This window comes from Halichoerus grypus, chromosome 12 (assembly GCF_964656455.1).
Source record: "Halichoerus grypus chromosome 12, mHalGry1.hap1.1, whole genome shotgun sequence".
NCBI lineage: Eukaryota > Metazoa > Chordata > Mammalia > Carnivora > Phocidae > Halichoerus > Halichoerus grypus.
In genome coordinates this window covers 94643803-94662756 of record NC_135723.1, presented here as the reverse complement: position 1 = coordinate 94662756, position 18954 = coordinate 94643803, and the positions used below count along the sequence as shown (strand labels likewise).

At 55.1% G+C, this 18954-nt stretch overlaps 1 protein-coding gene and 1 long non-coding RNA gene across 5 annotated transcripts; one reads left to right on the top strand and one right to left on the bottom strand.

Moving 5' to 3' along the window:
• Positions 1-4711: 4711 nt before the first annotated feature.
• Positions 4712-14302, bottom strand: LOC144379612 (uncharacterized). The gene is made up of 3 exons (XR_013442913.1): positions 14170-14302; positions 13858-13988; positions 4712-4861 (listed from the first exon to the last, which is right to left on the bottom strand). It is a non-coding gene; the product is annotated as an uncharacterized LOC144379612 (long non-coding RNA).
• On the top strand, positions 4748-18854 carry TRPV6 (transient receptor potential cation channel subfamily V member 6). Of its 4 annotated transcripts, XM_036095683.2 has the most exons (15): positions 4748-4878; positions 12211-12308; positions 12458-12580; positions 12956-13093; positions 13383-13481; positions 13603-13778; positions 14158-14304; positions 14387-14599; positions 14907-14993; positions 15093-15169; positions 15409-15574; positions 15924-15990; positions 16363-16631; positions 17660-17766; positions 18082-18854. In XM_036095683.2, the coding sequence occupies exons 1-15, from the start codon at positions 4751-4753 to the stop codon at positions 18359-18361; spliced, it is 2175 nt and encodes a 724-aa protein (XP_035951576.1). In that variant the 5' UTR covers positions 4748-4750; the 3' UTR covers positions 18362-18854. The 4 variants fall into 4 exon arrangements, with proteins under 4 accessions (XP_035951576.1, XP_035951573.1, XP_077915789.1 ...); XM_036095680.2 differs by lacking the exon at positions 4748-4878 and having other exon boundaries at positions 8250-12308; XM_078059664.1 differs by lacking the exon at positions 4748-4878 and having other exon boundaries at positions 12291-12308; positions 12961-13093.
• The last annotated feature ends 100 nt before the right edge of the window (positions 18855-18954 follow it).

Genomic DNA, 18954 nt, shown 5'->3' with positions numbered 1-18954 from the left:
CACATTTGGCATCTTTGGAAAAGTCTTTGGGGGCTGCACACCCTTCAGCCTATTTTGTGGCTGGCTGAAGCACCTGCTGGAGAGGAATGTCTAAGTTCCAGGTAAGGTGGGGCGAAAGAAGGTGGGGCAGGTGGCTGAGCAGAGGGGTCCGGGTTTGGGAGGGATAGACCTCAGGGTCTGGGGAGGAAGGAGCAGGAGGTTGGGGCAGAGCTCGTTGGGGCTCCTTCTAAAGCTTCACCTTCCAGATGGGGGGTTTAGGAGACAAGATGCTCTGAGGAGGTGCCAGCCCAAGGAGGACTCTCAAGGTTGACTCAGAAAATCTTCCATTTGAGGGGGGATGGAAGGGGAGGGGAGAATGGCTGACAGTGGAGGGACATGGGCATGGGTCAAGAAGGATCCTCCCCTCCTTCCCACAGCCCACCTGTGCCCTTCAGGCATATTCTACAAAGAGGTCAGGGTCCAGGAGAACTGAACCAATACCTGTGAATTTGAAAATCTACAGACCAGTAACACAGACTCATGTACACACACACAGCAGAGCTGCTCTAGAATCTTGCTATGACACATGGGTCCATTTGACATAAATATTCCATGCATAAATACATGCCAAACACTGTGCCCATGCCTATCCGAGGACGTGGAGCCAGCAGCAAGATGCCATTTGTCGCAGCCTCTGTCCTTTCTCCCGGGCCCCGTTTCTGCCACCAGCTCAGCGCCCCAGTCGTGTTCCCCTGGGCCTTGACCAGATGTTGTCAAGCAAGCAGAGAGAGGCTGGAGCTCCTGCCCAGCGTCCCCGATGGTGTGAGCACATGGGCCGGCCCGGGCTGGAGGGGGCAGGAAATGAGGGCAAAAGGATGGAGCCACGGGTGGCAACGGGGACAAGGAAAGGGGGCTGGGGACAAAGGTCACATTTTGGGTGAAAGTATGTGACCCTTCTGTAACAATGTAGACCTCCTGACCTATGAAAGCTGAAGGAACTCAGGTGACTCCTCTTCGTTTGGAATCGTAGGATGTTTGAGTTGGAAAGGACCTTGGAGGGTTTCGAGCACAAACTGGCCCCCAGGTAGCCCCCGACCCGGCCCCGGATAGAGCCCAGCGCGCCTGGCTGCCAGTCAGGCGGCTCGGCAGTCCACCCCCCGCAGCGTCCCTGGGCAGTGCTCAGCGCATGCTTGTGTGTGTGTGCGGGGGGGTGTGCACACCCATGTTCACCTGCTGACCCGACACCCACTTCCATGCAGGCTTTATGAGCTGGCACACAGGGCTTGTGAACCCAGTGACTGGAACAAACTCCAAGCTGAGTGAGCAGCGGTTTTGACCTCGCTGCCCTGTGCTGACTCCATCCTCACAGCCTCTCTCCTGTTTTCCCTTTGTCGGCAGCCCTATGCACACCACATACCACACACCACACCGGCAGAGTGAAGGAAACACCCTCCCACAGGGCGTGGGGAGCAGGGATGGGGTGACGGCAGTCAGCCGGACAAGGAAACAAAGAGCAGAGATCAAAATAAGAAAAAGAAACCGAGGGTTCCAGAGAGATCATTCAGAGTCACGGACACAGATACATACATATCCCACATCATAGACCACACACACACACACACGCACACACACACACACACACCCCCCACATCACACACCACACACATGCACGCATACACACGCAAACCTAACATACGCATGCACACAAACCCCACACAGGCTAGCACAGTCTAAGACCGAGGGAGCGGATACAATTGCGAAGAGAGCCAACGAGAGAGGAAAAACAGAGGGAAACATAGATATAGAACAAACAAAAAGCGGGACAAAACCAGAAAAGAAGAAATGTATACGCTTTTTTGCCCTAAATCAGTGGTTTTCTGTGGAGAGTGATTTTGGCCCCCAAGGAACATCTGGCAATGTCTGAAGACATTTTTGGTCATCACAACTGAGGAAAGGGGATACTACTGTCACCTGGTGGGTGGCAGCTAACCATCCCCAAAAAAGAATTACTTGTTTCCAAAGAGCAGTGGTGGCCCGGCTGGGAAACCATGCTGGAAATGCAGAAGTCAGCCGCATGCAGCGTGTGTCCCCTGCAGGGCTGTGCTCCCGTCCTGCCCGCACTGATACACACATCACCTCCCCGGCCACCCAGCCCCGCCAGCGTGGCCGTCACCACGTCATACCCTGGTAGACCACTGCCCCTCTGCCTGAGGACCTCAGCAGCCGTGCCCAGCCTCCCCTGAGTTCCAGTCTCCCTCTCGCCCCCTCAGCCCCTGGACCCACAGCCTCCTGTATTTGCATACTTGTCAGGCATTGCAACCGAGTCCTCCCCCACGAGGAGGTGCTGCCCAGCATGGACTCGGAGTGGGCTGGGGAGCCGTGCAAGGCTCCTCAAGACAGGAGGAGCACCAGGGCATCCTCCCTGTCCCCTCAGAGCCAGCAACCCCGCGGAGGAACAGGGGATGTGGCTTTCAGATGTGAGAGGACCTGTGTGGACAGCGACACCCAACCCGAGACCCGCCTTCCCCGACGTCCAAGCACAGGATGTTGGCTCCAAGCATGGAGAGGACACTGTTGGCAGAAGCCTGAATCCAGCCGTCTGCCCCCGCCCCTCCCAGCCCTCCATGCCCATTTTGAATCTCTTCTCAGTTTCCCATAAGTCATGGTGCCCCATGCCGAGGCAGCACCAGGTGGAGGAAGTGGAGGAAGGAAAAGAAAGTTGGGAATGACAGGCTCCCTCCTCCACAGGACAAGTACCACATTGCCTTATTCCCTTTCCTACCTGGGACTGAACTGGGGTCTTTGCCTGGAGCCCAGCAGTAAAGAGAAGGTGGGCGGGTCAGCAGGCAGACACACACTGGTTTAATGGGCACAAAGGTCCTGGTTTGGGTCCCAGTGCCTCCCCCCCACCACCCAGCCTGAACCCACTGACCCTTGGGTGGGTGGGGAAGGCAGCTAATCGAATTGCACTGTTTGCTCAGGGCTCTATGGCTTGGCCTCGGGCCCAACAGGGGAGACAGGAGTGTGGCTTTCCTTCTAGATTTGAGGGCAGCCGTTCTATACCCTGCCCACAGACACACCCCACCCCTGCCCCTCAGCCTCCCTCTCTCCCCTACACACACACACCCATGCACACGTGCACATACCACACACACACACACACACACTCTCTCTCTCTCCTCACTTTGTCCTCCAGCTCTCTGAATCAGAGACAGGTAGTAAAAAACAGACTCTGCAGCTAGGGAGTGACCCACATAAACCTGTGACTCTAACTGCCCAGACACCCAGGCCCCAGGCCCGTGCTGTGCCATGGGACCGCACATCTGCCAAGGCTTTGGTCTCTTTCCAGCAGGAAGGCCGAACTAGCTGACCATGACAGCTTGCTCCTGTCAGAGTTCGGTGCGGTGGGACCAGGATGGGCATCGTTCTTCCCCGTGACTGTGCAAGCCACCGCGCGCCCCCCTTGGGCCTCCATGTACCCACTGGATGTGGGAGTGGGTCTGAATCTGGCCACCACCACGAACTGGCTGTGTGACTTGGGTGATTTACTTTACCACTTTGGGCTTTGTTCTTTTTTTTTGCTTTTTAATCTGTAGAATGTGGACAATAATACCTGCCTTGCAAGTTGGATGTGAGTTTACAAGGGAACATTCAGCTGGGCCCAGCAGGCAGTAGGGGGTGAATAGAGGCTACCTCCCCCAGACGTTGCAAGAGAACATACCTGCGATATCGGAGGCATATTTATACTAAAAAAAAATCTTTGTTGTTTATCTGAAATTCAAATTTAATTGGACGTCCTGTATTTTATTTGGTAACCCAGTACATATATGCCATGTTGGGGAGGGGTTCTAGAATTCCAGGGTAGGGGTCTGTGAAGTCCAGGGGGCCAAATCCTGCCCACAGCTTCACTTTATGCCCTGGCCGTGGAGCTAAGAATGGATGGTGCATCTTTGAAGGGTTATCAAAACAAAACAAAACAAAACAAAGCATGTGTGTCAGAGACTATATGCCTCTATGTGGTTTGCCAAGCTTAATATATTTACATGTACTATCTGGCCCTTTATGGAAAAAGTTTGCTGATCCACACTGTGTTTATATACCTATTCTGGGCCAGGCTAGAGATTAAGCTGGAAGGTGAAGGAAAGCTAAATCTCCAGGAGAGAAAGGCCCAGAAAAGACCCTGGGACAGGGGTGCTACTCACTCCCCAGGGGGCCCCTCAATCCCGAGGCCCGCCTGACTCCTCCCCTCCTCCCTCACGTTCAGTCAGGCTAGTCTGACTTGTCCAGGTCTTTCTATAAAAGGTCACCAGGTGTCCCAAAGTCCAAGGGAGACGCCTCCACTCTTTGAAGGCCTCCCCTTCCTGGACTGGCCCCTGGGGCAGGGAGAGAGACCCAGGTGGGGAAGGAGTTAAAGCCAGGCCGCAGCTTGAAGGCCGGTCTGCTGGCCTGTCTCTTTAAATCTCAGGTAATTTGGGAGGAGGGAGGGAGTGTCTGCACAGGTCCTGCTCACTCCCAGGAGGAGCTCCTGAGGAGGAGCCAGCAGGAGGGAGTCCCAGCTCTGCCAAGTGTAAGAACCTCAGAGCCCGCTGCAGTCCCGCTCTGGCTCCTCAGGGAGACTCCGCAGGGACCCCGGGAGGTAGGAGACTAGGAGACGGGACCTCTACAGGGAGAGGGCAGGCCGGCCCTTGGGGGGGCTGATGTGGCCCCAAGGCTGAGTCCTGTCGGAGTCTGGCCTCGGCCTCAGCCCCCCAAGGAGCCGGCCCTACACTCTATGGGGTTGCCGCTGCCCAAAGAGAAGGGGCTCATTCTCTGCCTGTGGAGAAAATTCTGTAGATGGTTCCAGAGACAGGAGTCGTGGGCTCAGAGCCGAGATGAGCAGAACCTGCAGCAGCAGAAGAGGTAAGCTTCAATCTGCTTCCCCTGCACCCCCCAGGCATGCCCCTCACGCCCTCCCAGCTCCCCCTCTTTCCCCCTTCCCCACCCCTTTCCCCCTCCCCCCCTCCCCCCTCCCCCAGTCTTTGTTTGGCACCTCTGTTTGAACAGACTGTGCTTCCAGGCCTGGCTCCCTGGGATTATTTTGCCTCAAAGGTCTCGGCCTATGGGACTAGCTCCCCAGGATGCCTGGTGGAAGCGGAGGGGCCTGGAACCCACACAGGTGCCTACTATCTTTAAGATCCAATTCAATTATGCAAGCCTCTTGCACTTCCCTAAAGGCCAGCCACCTTGCTGGGCCTTGAAAAGATTATGGCATCACAGAAACACCACCCCAGAGGTGCTGGTGGGTCAGGACAATGCCCGATATCTCTACTCCCTGCCCCTAGAGCAGTCTTTCCTGCAGAAACATGTAACACATACATGGACACGTACGGGAGTGAATGAATGAGGCAGGAAGGAACTACAGACACTAGGAGCCACAGACAACAAAGTGCAGCTGCAGTTGTCTTTCCTGTGCATTATCACCATCATCAGCCATTGCCCAGGGCCCTGCTGAATGCCAGGCACTGGGCGGACATGGAGCCGAACAAAGCTGGAACCCAGCCCTGGGGTTCATGACTCTCCACTGGGGGGAGGGGTGTGGGTGCCTGGCCGTGTTACCAGTGCTCACCCACTCTCTCATTCAGGCTGAGGAATGGGAGAGGAGGCTCTAAAGTTTGAGCCCCAAGGATATTGCGCTTGTTGCTTCCAGCCCCTGAAAACGTCCCTGAACGCTGATGTCCCCACCCCCCCAGGAGGGAGAGGAGAGGAGAGGAGAGGGGAAAGCTTGAGGCCTTCCCCACATGAGATGTCCTCTCCGAAGACTCCATGGGCCTCCCCACCGAGGACCTGGCATGCTAGCAGGAAGTGCTCCTGTCGGGGCGTTCCCAGGGTCCCTTAACAAGGCAGATAATACCTGCGATTCATAGAGGAAAGCCCAAGGATTTTGTACCTGAGGGTCTTTCTCCATCTCCGAGAGCAGAGGCCTGCCCGAGCCTGATGGGAGTGCCTGTGTTTCTTCTCCCTTTGCCCCAGGATTCTGGGCTGGGGGGCGTGCTCCTTTCTGAGCGCTGGCTTCCCTGACTCTCACACCAGCCGCCCACTTCTCTCCCCCCGGGGCCTGGGAGAGTAGGGGCTGAGCGCATGTTTGGCTGATGACATCTTTAGGCACAGAATGGCATTGTTGTTGGAGAATAGGCCATCCCTGGTTCTACTCCTCCCTTCCCACTCAGGACCCCGGGGCTGGGGGAGCCAGACACAGAGCACAGAAAGGCCTGGGGCTTGGAAGGGGCGGCAGAGCTGCTCTGTGTGCCAACAAAGCAAAGACCGAGTGAAGGACCACAGCCTGGCTGCTTCCACTAGTCTTCTCTGCCCCTGTCTCTTCTCCAGACCATCGAGGAGGCCTGCTCTAGCAGCCTTGGTCCAGGAAGGCCTGATGTCGCCACTTGGAGGGATCCCCTCCTTTCCTGATCTCCCTGCCTGCTTCCACAGTGTCTTGGCCCTCTCCTTCCCCCGCAGAGCCTGGGGTACTGACTCCCCACTCGGTGGGCCCTCCCAGGAAGGAAACTGAAATGGCCGGAAAGGGAAGCGTCCTAGGCTGAGCAGTGAGCCAGCCTTAGGGAAGACTTGCAGGCAACTAGATAAATAGAGGACCGTGTAAGTGAGGACAGTACTGACGGGCGAGGAGGTGGGCTGATGGCAGAAAGCAGCAAACAACGTGACGAGCACCTACCTCACCTTCTATAACCCCAAACCTATGGGAGGCTTGGCATGTTATCCCCTGGGGAACAAGGCAGGCCCAGAGTGAGCAAGTGATGAAGTCAGAATTCGTGCCAACAGCTCAGAGGGGGCCTCTGGGTGGGGTGGGGGAATCCAGGGGTGTGGAGCATGGTCCAGTGAGAGGGGCAGGCTTTATGGTCTCTCCAGGATGATCAGGAACCCAGCATCCCTCTCCCTCTCTAGCAGATGTGTCTTGGGTCTTAGTCTCGCTACCACCTCTGCTTAAATCCACATTGTCAGACCCAAGCTGAACGATACCTTTCTCCCATTTCTTCTTCCTCTCTCCCTGGACCTCGAATTGTCTTATTTTCTGAGATTCAATGTATTAACTACTTAATGAGCATAAAGCACTCTGTTAGATTTGCAGAAAATGAACGCAACATCCCTGCTCTCGAGGAGCTCACATTCTCTCAGGCAAAACGCACCAGTATGTACGGTGCATACATACTGCCCCATACCGTGGGTGTTGCCTTTTGACTCCCGTGGTTTTCATCACAATAAATCCCATTTATTTCATCACAATAAATCCCATCCCACCCAAACGCACCTGCTTGGGTGACAAGGGAGCCTGGGGAGTGTCCTCACCAAGAAGGGTATAGGCAAGTGCCGTGGGCCACAGAGGAGAATGCTGTGGTATCTGCCTTGCCCTGGGTGGGGTATGCTGGCCAGCAGCCAGAGGCTCACACCCGACCCTGTTGCTGGCACCTTCTCCCTCCCTCTAGACGGTGGGAAGGCAGTGATGATCACTGGAAGGTCTTCTCTGTTTGGATAGATACCTGTATAAATACGTGTGAAGTGATGTGTCTGGGAGAAGTAAGCTCTGGGGCTCTCCAGTCTGTTGGGACTCCGCGCCTCAGGAAATACACGCAGATGCATGCTTGCGGGCACATGGGCTAGAGCTGCAGCCCTGAGAAGGACGGCCGGACTCCAAGTCTGCAAAAAACCACTTTCCCCCTGAGCTTGGGCTTCCTCATCCAGTCGCCAAGAGCCCGAGCTGGGGGGAAGTGGTCCACAAGCGGCCAGTGCATGCCTCCTCGCCACACGGGACTGCTCTTTCCTGCATCTGTGGTCACGGTTCTGGGCTGACCCCCTCCCCCTGAGAAAGACTGGAAAGAGCCATAAAACTAGAAGAACCACATAATTGAGTGGTGAGAGCCCGAGGCTAGGTTCTCGGCCAAGCATTCTGCTTTTGACTCTGCGTGATCTCCTCGCAGCAATTTCGTTGTGCTGCCTCAGTTTCCTTTTCTGAAAAATGAAAGAATCATTCAGCCTGTGTCACAGGGCTGCAAGGAGCAAGAGGGGTAATAAGGAAGATGCTGCTTTGGAAGCTGAAAAGCACACTTAACAAATGGGATTTATTGTGATGAAAACAACCACGGGAGTCAAAAGGCAACACCCAATGTTGGCAGGAGTTCGAGGGGCTGGGCACCTCTGCTCTCAGAGCTGTATCCACCCGGGAGCCTGTACACTGAGCTCCTGCCTTGCGTGTGCCCTCTCCTTCCCAAATGGTACGCTTGTCTGAAGGGGTGCCCACGGACACAACCCCCTGTGCCTCTCAGCCCTCTCCAAAGCCTGATCAACCCAGAGAACAGGGACAGAGAAATGGCTGAAGGGGGTCCCGGTCCCAGCTCTGCCTCTGACTTGTTTAGACAGGTCACCTCGGGACTCCAGTCCTCTTTCTCCATCTGGGACATGAACAGATAGGCCAGTTTCTAGCAACTTCCTAGCTCTAAAATTCTGATTTGAATTCTCCTCCCGGGCACTCTGGATTCTGTCTTGTTTCCAGCAACCAAATAGAAAACTTTGCTCGTGCGCACATAGACATGTACACATCCGTAAGAAGGAGGAGGAGAGGAGAGGAAAGAGTGCAGGGAACAGGGAGAAAGGAAGGGAGAGATGCTCATGTGGTGGCCCAGAGGGAATTTCAGGGGGAAGGACAGGGATTTATGTACTGTCAAAAAAATGGGCGAGGGTTTGTAGTACAATTTCTACCAGTTTAACATTAAACTAAACCATTCGTTCTTATAATTAATGATCAGCAAAATAAAACATTCTACATCCACACTGCTATAATTTCAGATTTTCTTTGTAATTTTTTTTTGCTACTTAATCATTGAGTGCTTAAAAGGCTTTACCTTTTCATTTCTCTCCTAGCTAAATATTTAACCATTTGTAAGAAAACACACATAGGGAATTTCTCATTATTTTTAATGTGAAGAATCCTCTTTTTAAAAAGATGGTTTATGAATAATTCTGCCTGTAGCTCAGAGTTTCCCTACCTTGGCAGGATGGACATGTTGGACAGAATAATTCTTTGTTACAGGAGACTGCCCTGTGTAAGATGCTTCTTAATAGCATCCCTGACCTCTACCCACCGGATGCCAGGAGCACCCCTCCACCCCACCCCCATTGTGACAACCAAAAATGTCTCTGGACATTGCCGAATTCCTTGGGGGAGGGGAAAGGGGCTCACCCCTGGTTGAGAACCACAGTTCCAAACCACCATTTGTGAATCAGAGATTCTGGCAGTAATGTTAAGTATTCTACTAAATGAAGTAAAATTTTCCCCTGGAAGAGAACGAGTATAATTTAACCATTCAAACCAGAACATTTTTTTTTTATCAGTATCTCCTCCTCTTCCTGCCCTAGGGAGGTGTGTGGCAGAGACCTGGTGAAGATGCATAGATTTTGCTCCAGATCTAAACTTCTGTGCTGGGTTGCTATGGTAGAAGGCGCTCGTATCTCAGGCACAGGGATCTTTGGATGAGTCTGCTCTTGTGCCTTTTTTATGGGTCCCAAGAATAGTCAGGTTTTGGGGGGTCAGCCTGCCAAGAACGTGACCGAGGGCTTTCTCTGCTGTCCCCTGGTGGCCCCCTGATGCTATTACAAGTAATTTCTCTCTGATCCCCTCAGAACCATTCATACATATGCTGCCCCCTTTTTTGCTGGATTCTGGAGTTTGCCACCCAGAAGAGACCAGTTCTCTACACACTTTGCTGGGTTGGGTCATAAGGTGATTCTTCACCCAGAGTGTAGTCTGACTGGGGTTGCCAGATAAAGTACAGGACATGGAGTTAAATCTGAATTTCATATAAATGGTGAACAAGGTGTTAGTGTAAGTACGTCCCAAATATCACGTGGAACATAGTTATATTAAAAAATTATTGCTTGCATATCTAAAATTAAAATCTAATGGAGCATCTGCATATTTATTTGGCAAGCCCAGACGGACAGTAACTCCTCATTCCCCAGGTCACTAGGGCAGTCAGCAAGGCAAGAAAAAGAGCACGTAGGAATGGAGGCTTGTGGGGGATATTTGTGGGCTTCGGAGATGTGTAGGGACCAAAAGGGGTGTCTGTAGGCAGGCTACCAACTAGCCTCCCCACTCATATCTTAGGGAGCAGGGAGCAGAATTCTGCACTTGGGTAAGAAGCCCCCTTGGATCCATTCTAACTTTGCCATTAACTTTAGTCCAAATAGGGCATAAAGCCAGAAGCTAATTGAAGGAGGACAGAGAAAGGATATAAAGATGAGAAAGTGACTGACCTCTGCCCTTAAGCACCCCTAGTATAGAGGAAGAGACAGTATAATCACAACACACAGTGAAGGATGCAAAAATAAAGGGCCGGAGGATAGTATGGAAAACTTCCTGGGGACGGTGCGTGTGCGTGCGTGTGTGTTGGGGAATAGAGCTGGCTCTCGAATATTTATAGAGGAGGGGTTTAGGCAAATTGTTGGAAAGGCGGCGGTGGTGGTGGTGAAGGGGGTGTAGAAAATTTTCTTTGCAGCTGTGTTTATATATCAAGCATACTGGTTTTTACTTAGATTATATGTTTGCCTAAGGTTGGCTTCAGGGGTGGCCAATGGGGATAATAAGGAGGGGCAGTAAAGGCTAAACTACCTTCTGGCACTGCTACAAATTCATTCATTCTGCAGATCGTGGGAGAGTGTCTACCACAAGCGGAGCACAGTCCTAGGCATTGGGGTCACAGAACAGACAATGAACAGGATGAGATGGAGGCGCTGGGTTCCAGGTGGAAGGAGTGTGTGGCACAGGCATCGGGAGACTAGGGCGTTGGGGGACGGTGAGGCCGGAGCATCAGGCATAGGGAGTGAATGGGAGGAGGAGAGAATGGAAAGGCAGGTGCACAAAGTCTAGAAAGGACCTCTGTATTCCTTTTCTGTGGGCATTTGAGGGCGGACTTTCCTACGCCATGTTGGTACTGCCATTTAGAGGGGGCACCTTGGCAGCATGGAGAAAGATGGATCAGGGGTAAATAGGGCACAGGGAAACTGTAGTTGGACTATTTTGCTAACGAGGGGCATAGCGAATGAAGACATGAACTGATGAGGGTCAGCAGGGACAAAGAGGTAGGGATTGGGTGGGGAGAGAACACTGAATGTTGAAGTGACAGGGCCTGGTGGCTGCCCACGTGGCATGGGGGGTGGGGAGCTGGGGCCCACATTTGGGGAGATGTGAGTCTTGTGCTCATTCCTCCTCTCCTGACCGCCCCCCCCTGCCCCAATCCCAGCTCTTGGAGTTGATTTCCTGCCATCAGTCCTTCAGTGTGTGAGCTCCCATTCACATAGTGGGCCATCTATGGCTAAATGGGGTTATTTCATTTAGCTCCCATAGAAAGACCATGGCTTTGGGCCAAGAGAGAAATTGAATAAAGGGGGCGCCATGGGTCTTAGTTGGGCTAAGTTGTGATTATAATCTAGGTTTTTAGTTCATTGTAGGAATAAAACTCAAGAGAGGATCTGGTGAGTCAGAGAAAACGATTTTTTTTTTTTTTTTTTTTTGGCCTAAAACAAGGGAGAAGCAGACAGGAAGTAGGAAGAGAGTATACTCTGACTTAGGGGTCAGAACAAAAAGGATCCACTGTTGCTTTCTGATGGAGCTCTGAGGAGGCTGTTGTCAGGAGGAAAGTGCCAGGATCAAGGGGCTTTGCTGAGAAGGTCTAGAAAGGAGAGCATTGCACCACTGGAGGAAATCTGCTAGCCTCTGCATGTTGACTTCCTTCACAAATATGAGAGGGGAATTCCTTGTACCCTTAGTCCATGAAAACAAGGCTTATCTTGGGGGGTAATCACAGGGCACTTAGTGAAGCTAAACAGGGTTGCTCCAGAGGTCAGTAGGTCAGGAGGTGAATGAATACTTACGTAAAACTCCCCTCCATGCTCGATATGCACAGATGACACATTCACACTCATTCTGGTCCCAGCACCCAGGGGATAGGAAACCAGTGCTGATGCTCTCCTCCACAAGCAGAAAGGGGGAATAGTTGGTTTGGGTTAACTAACTGGTCAAGAAAAAAAATCAGACAGCCCTTTGCGCCCGATGGCCTCACTTCCCTGGATCAAATTCAATGCCGCTGAGGTGCACATGTTTGTATGTGACGGAGCCAAGACATCACCCCTCATTGCACAGCTGGGCATGCTCACCATTGCCACCTTTCTGATCCCTTTCCCTTGTAGGATCTGGGAGTCTCCTCTCCTTCTAGCTGCCAAGGAGAACAATGTCCAGGCTCTCAACAAGCTACTCAAGTACGAGGCGTGTGAGGTGCACCAGAGAGGTAAGAGGCAGAGCCCTCCGCACCTGCCAGACCCACACACGTGGCTCCCGGGATAGCCCAGCACCTTCTGCTGTGGGCCGCCAAGTCCCTATTGTCACCATCCCCCAGCTCCATAGAAGCCATATGACTCTTCTTTCTGTCAATGCCAGGAGCCATGGGGGAGACAGCACTGCACGTAGCAGCCCTCTATGACAACCTGGAAGCCGCCATAGTGCTGATGGAGGCCGCCCCCGAGCTGGTCCTCGAGCCCATGACATCCGAGCTGTATGAGGGTGAGGGGCCGAGGGGCCCAGGATGGAGGGAAGGGGTGACCTGCTGGATATTTCAAGTCAGTCTCTGTGGCAGATAATTTGGGGAAACCAAAGAGGGCATCTGAGACCCCTAGTTTCCATGCTTCTCTCCATCTCCCTTTTTCCTCATCATCCTCACTGCACACCATTAGAGCACCAGCCCCCTGAGATGCAAGGGGCCTAGAGCAGGAAGAGAAGGGAGCAGCTGGCTTCCCCGGGGACCCTGCCAGCTCAGGGCCTCCTCCCCCGCTCCCCACCTCGGGCTGCCCTGGTGAGCAGCACGGGGTGTAGATAAGGGAGGGACCCCTGCAGGATCCTGGGGCCACACCCCGTGACTGAGAGCTGTCTCTGGGCCAGGTCAGACTGCACTGCACATAGCCATCGTGAACCAGAACGTGAACCTGGTGCGAGCCCTGCTTGCCCACGGCGCCAGCGTCTCTGCAAGAGCTACGGGCACAGCTTTCCGCCGCAGCCCCCGCAACCTCATCTACTTCGGTGGGAGCAGGGCCAGGGCTGGCAGGAGGGGGCGCGGGGAGGCGGGCAAGAGCAAAGGCAGGGGGGCTGAGGCGGGCTCCGGCCCTGGGAAAGCTGGAAGGGGTCAGGCCTTACAGGGCTTAAGGCCAGAGCCGGTTCTCCCCACGGCGCTTGCTCCATCCCTGCCTCTGGTTCTGCTGACAAGTGTCACCAAGCCCAGAGCTGAGACGTGGGGGGCAAGGAGGCGGTCGCTCAGGGACACTGCCCGTCCCATCGGGCACTCACGCCACGGCGCCCTCGGTGTCCACAGGGGAGCACCCTTTGTCTTTTGCTGCCTGCGTGGGCAGTGAGGAGATCGTGAGGCTGCTCATTGAGCACGGAGCTGACATCCGCGCCCAGGACTCCCTGGGTAAGAGCTGGGTCGGGAGGGGAGCTGGATGCCGGGGGCCGTGAGGGCAGGGCCCCGGGTGGGCAGGGCAGCGGCAGGGCCTTGGGTGCGACGGCCACGCGACACCGCGTCCCGCCCGCAGGAAACACCGTGCTGCACATCCTCATCCTCCAGCCCAACAAGACCTTTGCCTGCCAGATGTACAACCTGCTGCTCTCCTACGACGGGCGCGGGGACCACCTGCAGTCCCTGGACCTCGTGCCCAATCACCAGGGTCTCACCCCCTTCAAGCTGGCCGGAGTGGAGGGCAACACTGTGGTGAGGGACGCTGCCCCGGCCCTACGGCGTCCTCCTAAAGACCCTTCTTCCCGAGCGCCCCCAGGGCGGCGTCCCTTACCGCGCCCTCCGCCGCTAACCGCGCAGCCTCCCTGCCCGGGGGCTTGGAGAACGGCGCTCCCGGAGCTCTGCTCTGGTGACCCGAAGTGCTGTTCCCTTGGCCTGTCCTCTTCTCTCCGATCTTTAGAGGGTCTGTGGGAAAGAAGGAGAAGCAGAAACAGAAGGAGGTTCCCGCACCAGAGGCGTGGGGATCGCTGACTGCCCGTTAGTGCCGAGGAGCGGGCAGCGGCCCTCTTGGGTGGCGTGGTTCCCGCGGCCGCTCCTCGCACTGACCCTCCGACTCCCCGCTGTGTCCTCCCAGATGTTCCAGCACCTGATGCAGAAGCGGAAGCACGTCCAGTGGACATACGGACCGCTGACGTCCACTCTGTACGACCTCACGGAGATCGACTCCTCGGGGGACGAGCAGTCTCTGCTGGAACTTATCATCACCACCAAGAAGCGGGAGGTATGGGTGGTTGGGTGGGATAGCAGCCGGGGAGGGAAGTCCGGGTCTCCGAGCTGCTCGCTCTCTTTCCTTTCTGCCGAAGGCTCGCCAGATCCTCGACCAGACACCAGTGAAAGAGCTGGTGAGCCTCAAGTGGAAGCGATACGGGCGGCCATACTTCTGCGTGCTGGGCGCCATCTACTTGCTGTACATCATCTGCTTCACCATGTGCTGCGTCTACCGCCCGCTCAAGCCCAGGACCAGTAACCACACCAGTCCCCGGGACAACACCCTCCTACAGCAGAAGCTGCTTCAGGTGACGTCCGAGGAGCAGCAGAGCTTCAGGGCAGGAGTCAGCCCTCTGCCCTTTCTCAGACCTGCGTCCCGTTCCTGTTTGACAACCCCCACTTCTCCCCGTGCCCAGCTCCCGAATACTTAGGCACAGACGCAGCATACAGGTGGAAATACACCTGCGCTCAAAGAGCAGTCTGAGGTAGCCAAACCTAACAGGTTATAAAGAATCTGACAGGGCCAGTGACTACACACTGGACGCTGACTTGTGCCCAGAGGCAGGCAGGGCAGATGTATGGAAGCCCTGAGTGTTCTGACCGTTTCCCTCTCAGGAGGCCTACGTGACCCCCAAGGATGATATCCGCCTGGTGGGGGAGCTGGTGACCGTCATCGGAGCTGTGATCATTCTGCTTGCAGAGGTGAGGCGTGGGCAGGATTAGGGTGAGGCTGCTTGCCCCAGGGATCCAGCCTGAGCCCCAGGCTGCAAGTGCCTTAGTGTCTCCTTGGCCCCTCTCCAGATTCCAGACATCTTCAGGGTGGGGGTCACTCGCTTCTTTGGACAGACCATCCTTGGGGGGCCGTTTCACGTCCTCATGTGAGTCTCCTTCCTCTCCCCCGATCCCTTCCCTCACTCCTGGATTCCTGACCCCTGGACAGTCCCTGGAGAAAATTAACTCCAGAGAGCCTTCTCCAGCGATGTGTGTGGCCCTGTGTATTGAACTTGCGAAGGCCAAATCTGAGTGTGTGGGTGTTGCGTCCCTCAGTCGCTCCTGCTCTTACGTCCCCAGGACGTCCCCAGTCTCCTCTCACACCCCGTCTGCTCCCCACCCTCAGCATCACCTACGCCTGCATGGTGCTGGTGACCATGGTGATGCGGCTCACGAACGCCAACGGGGAGGTGGTGCCCATGTCCTTCGCGCTGGTGCTGGGCTGGTGCAATGTCATGTACTTCGCCCGAGGATTCCAGATGTTGGGCCCTTTCACCATCATGATCCAGAAGGTCTGTGCCTCCCCCCACGCTTTCTAGAGAGAGGTCCTAGAGCAGGGGCTGCTGCAAACATTTTCGTAAAGGGCCAGATGACAGATGCGCAGGCTTTGCGAGCCATATATGGTCTCTACTGCATGTTCTTTTCCTCCTTTTTGTTTTCTCAATGCTTTAAAAATGTAAAAACCATTCTTATTCAAGGGCCGTACCCAAACAGGCCAAGTAGATCTGGCGTGCAGCCAGAGTGTCTAACCCCTGGAGGGTGGAGCTGCTGGGCTTCACGGGGCTAGACGTGCGAGAGGCTGCAGGGGCAACTGCTCAGGGGACCCGTGTGGAGGTATTTTCCTTCTCCTCCTCCCTTTAGATGATTTTTGGCGACCTGATGCGGTTCTGCTGGCTGATGGCCGTGGTCATCCTGGGCTTTGCCTCAGGTAAATCATCTGTCTGGGATGGGGCCCTGGCGGGGAGAGGTTAGAGGAGCCCAGAGAGCCCAGAATGGCTGTGGATAAACCTGGGGGGAGGTGGGAGGGAAGGCCAAGATACAAGGCTGTAATGTCTGAGGATGGGACGTCCCTCGGAGGGGAGACAAAGCTGGGAGTGTTATGGTGACGTGGGTCTTGGGATCAGGATAAGCCATCCTGAAAATAAGGGAATATCAGAACCCAAAGTACGGAGCCACGGAGAGCCTGATGGGGAGACTGGAGATGAGGGAAGCGGGACTGAACTGGGCAGCAAAGAGCTGGCTGCGGTCCAGTCCCGTGTATGGTTGCCATGGTAACCCTCCATCCCCTTGGGTGGAGCAGCCTTCTATATCATCTTCCAGACAGAGGACCCCGACGAGCTGGGCCACTTCTACAATTACCCCATGGCACTGTTCAGCACCTTCGAGCTGTTCCTCACCGTCATCGATGGGCCTGCCAACTACGATGTGGATCTGCCCTTCATGTACAGCATCACCTACGCTGCCTTCGCCATCATCGCCACACTGCTCATGCTCAACCTCCTCATCGCCATGATGGGTGATACTCACTGGCGGGTGGCCCACGAGCGAGATGAGCTCTGGAGGGCGCAGGTGAGCCCCCTGGCGGCCGGGAGGGTTGCTGCAGGTCGTTCCCTCCCAGCCGGGGACAGGGCTGAGCTCCCACAGAAGCAGGATATTTTGACCCGACATGTGTCTACATGGTCACTGCGCAGTACACAGAACAATGCGGAGTGTCCAAAAGCGCTGGACTGGCACTAAAACAGAGCAGTACTTGGATGGCTGAAAAGAATTCCTCATAGTTTTCTCAAAAACTAAAACCTCAGGCTTTTCTAGAAGAGTCCACGAGAAATCAACCAACAAGAAATAAAGCTAATGGTGACTAAAAGGACATTTAGTAAATTAGTCTGTAAAATCGGACCCAGAAAAATTGGATGGGTTTTAAAAAAATGCTACAAAAACTTCCCAGAGTAGCAGAAGTAATCTTCAGTCAGATCATCATGATGGCGACAGAAGACTGTTCAATGAATCAAATCATTTGAAAATATACTTTAGAAAATAATTTCTCTCAACAGAATTAAAAATGAAAATCCCCTAAATTGAATGGCACCTAGCTGTGCTGTGTAGAAAACAGAGTTAAAAGGCCCTAAATTGGCTAAATGGGGTTTCCTCAGGAAAATATGTTTTCCATGCAAATGTATTGATATTAGATTTCTCAGTAGGATGTTAGCATTTTTAAATGGCCTTTATGTCGGTAGGGTCAAAATATCCTGTGGCCCTGAGGATCCCTTTCTGTTTGCTTTGCCCTCCTTCCTGTCTCCTTGGAGCGAGTCCTCTCAACCTCCTGCAGGATCAGTATGGATGTCAGGCTGCGGGGCAGAGAATTGCGGGGCTCATGTCCCATTGACTCTCTCCCACAGAAGAGGGTCAACCAAGCTGACACCACCACCCTCCCCCCAGCTTGGGGGTGTCGTTTGTCCCTTCTTGGAGACCATGAGCTCCTGCCTTTCCTAGCGATTGCTAAACGGTCCTTCCTCTGCCCAGCATCTTTTCCTGTCCCCACCCCTCTCTCTCTCAGTCTGTACCCAACCTCTGACGGCCCCACCTGTCCCCACACACAGGTGGTGGCCACCACGGTGATGCTGGAGCGGAAGCTGCCTCGCTGCCTGTGGCCTCGCTCGGGGATCTGCGGGCGCGAGTATGGGCTGGGGGACCGCTGGTTTCTGCGGTGAGTGACCGGTGCAGGGCCCGGCGCCCCTCTGCTCAGACGACCTCCCGCTCCCAGGGGCCCTGTGCAGGCTGCCAGCTCCCTGGGCCCCTTGCCCACTGGCCTGAGGTCCCTACACCGGATCCCTGCTGCTAAGGGAGGGGCCCCACAAGGTGCTTGGGGCTGCAGCTGAGGGGCTGGAGCCCCTGTGCCCGCACCAGCCACACACGAGGAAAAAGGCCAGTCATGGCGGGAGGGGCTGAGCACAGGACACAGGCAGGGCCCGGTACCAGCCCTTCCATGCCCGGCTGCCTCTCATGGCCTCCCGCTCCACAGGGTGGAGGACAGACAGGATCTCAACCGGCAGCGAGCGCGGCGCTATGTGCAGGCCTTCCACAGCCAGGGCTCCAACGACTTGGACAAAGCCTCAGAAAAACTGCAGCTGGGCCACCCCTTCAGCCCCCACCTGCCCCTCTCTACCCCCTCGGTGTCTCGCAGTACCTCCCACAGCAGCACCAACTGGGAGAGGCTGCGGCAAGGCGCCCTGAGGAGGGAACTGAGGGGGCTGACCAACAGGGCTCTAGAAGATGGGGAAGGCTGGGAGTATCAGATCTGAGCACGCGCTGCCCCGGCGGCTGCTCTCCTTTTCCTGGGGGCATCGGAAGACCCCACCAAGACACCTAGAGGTCTGATCTCCCAGGTCCGGGGGGAAGCAGAATGCACTCTGAGGAACGCAGGCTGGGAGTAACGGCCCCAGGTTCCACTACTCGCTCAGCTCTGGGGCGAACGGAAACCAAGGAGGGAGGTGGCCCTCGCCTCACCCCGCGCACAGGGCTGGTGCCAGTGGGGGGACCAGGCTGCGTGGCTCTTCGGCCTTACGGAAGTACTCTGCACTGTGAGAGCAAAGCACTTTAAGGACGGGCTTGCCGTCTCTACCCCAGTGTTCCGGTGGGAAGGGGAGAGCCCTTCCCAGGGTGCTCCAGACAGTTGGGAGGGAGGCTTGTGGAAAGCGTGAGTGAGGGGGGACAGGTACCGCTTTGGGGGTGGGGTGAAGCTGGTTGAGTCTTGCCACCTTCTACCTTCCAATAAAGTCTTTCCCTGCTCTGCGCCCTTGTGCCTTCAGCTGGTGGTGTCGCCTGCGGGCAATGGCCCTGAGCTCCTCCTCCAAGGCCTTCCCAGCCCTTCCTTGCAGACTGAGGTCTCACCACA

Coding starts and splice junctions, on each gene's coding strand:
- TRPV6 (XM_036095680.2), top strand. CDS start 12,074: ATGGCCTCACTTCCCTGGATCAAATTCAATGCCGCTGAGGTGCACATG. Junction 14,994..15,092: donor TGATCATTCTGCTTGCAGAG/GTGAGGCGTGGG, acceptor GCCCCTCTCCAG/ATTCCAGACATCTTCAGGGT. Junction 15,170..15,408: donor GGGCCGTTTCACGTCCTCAT/GTGAGTCTCCTT, acceptor CCCCACCCTCAG/CATCACCTACGCCTGCATGG.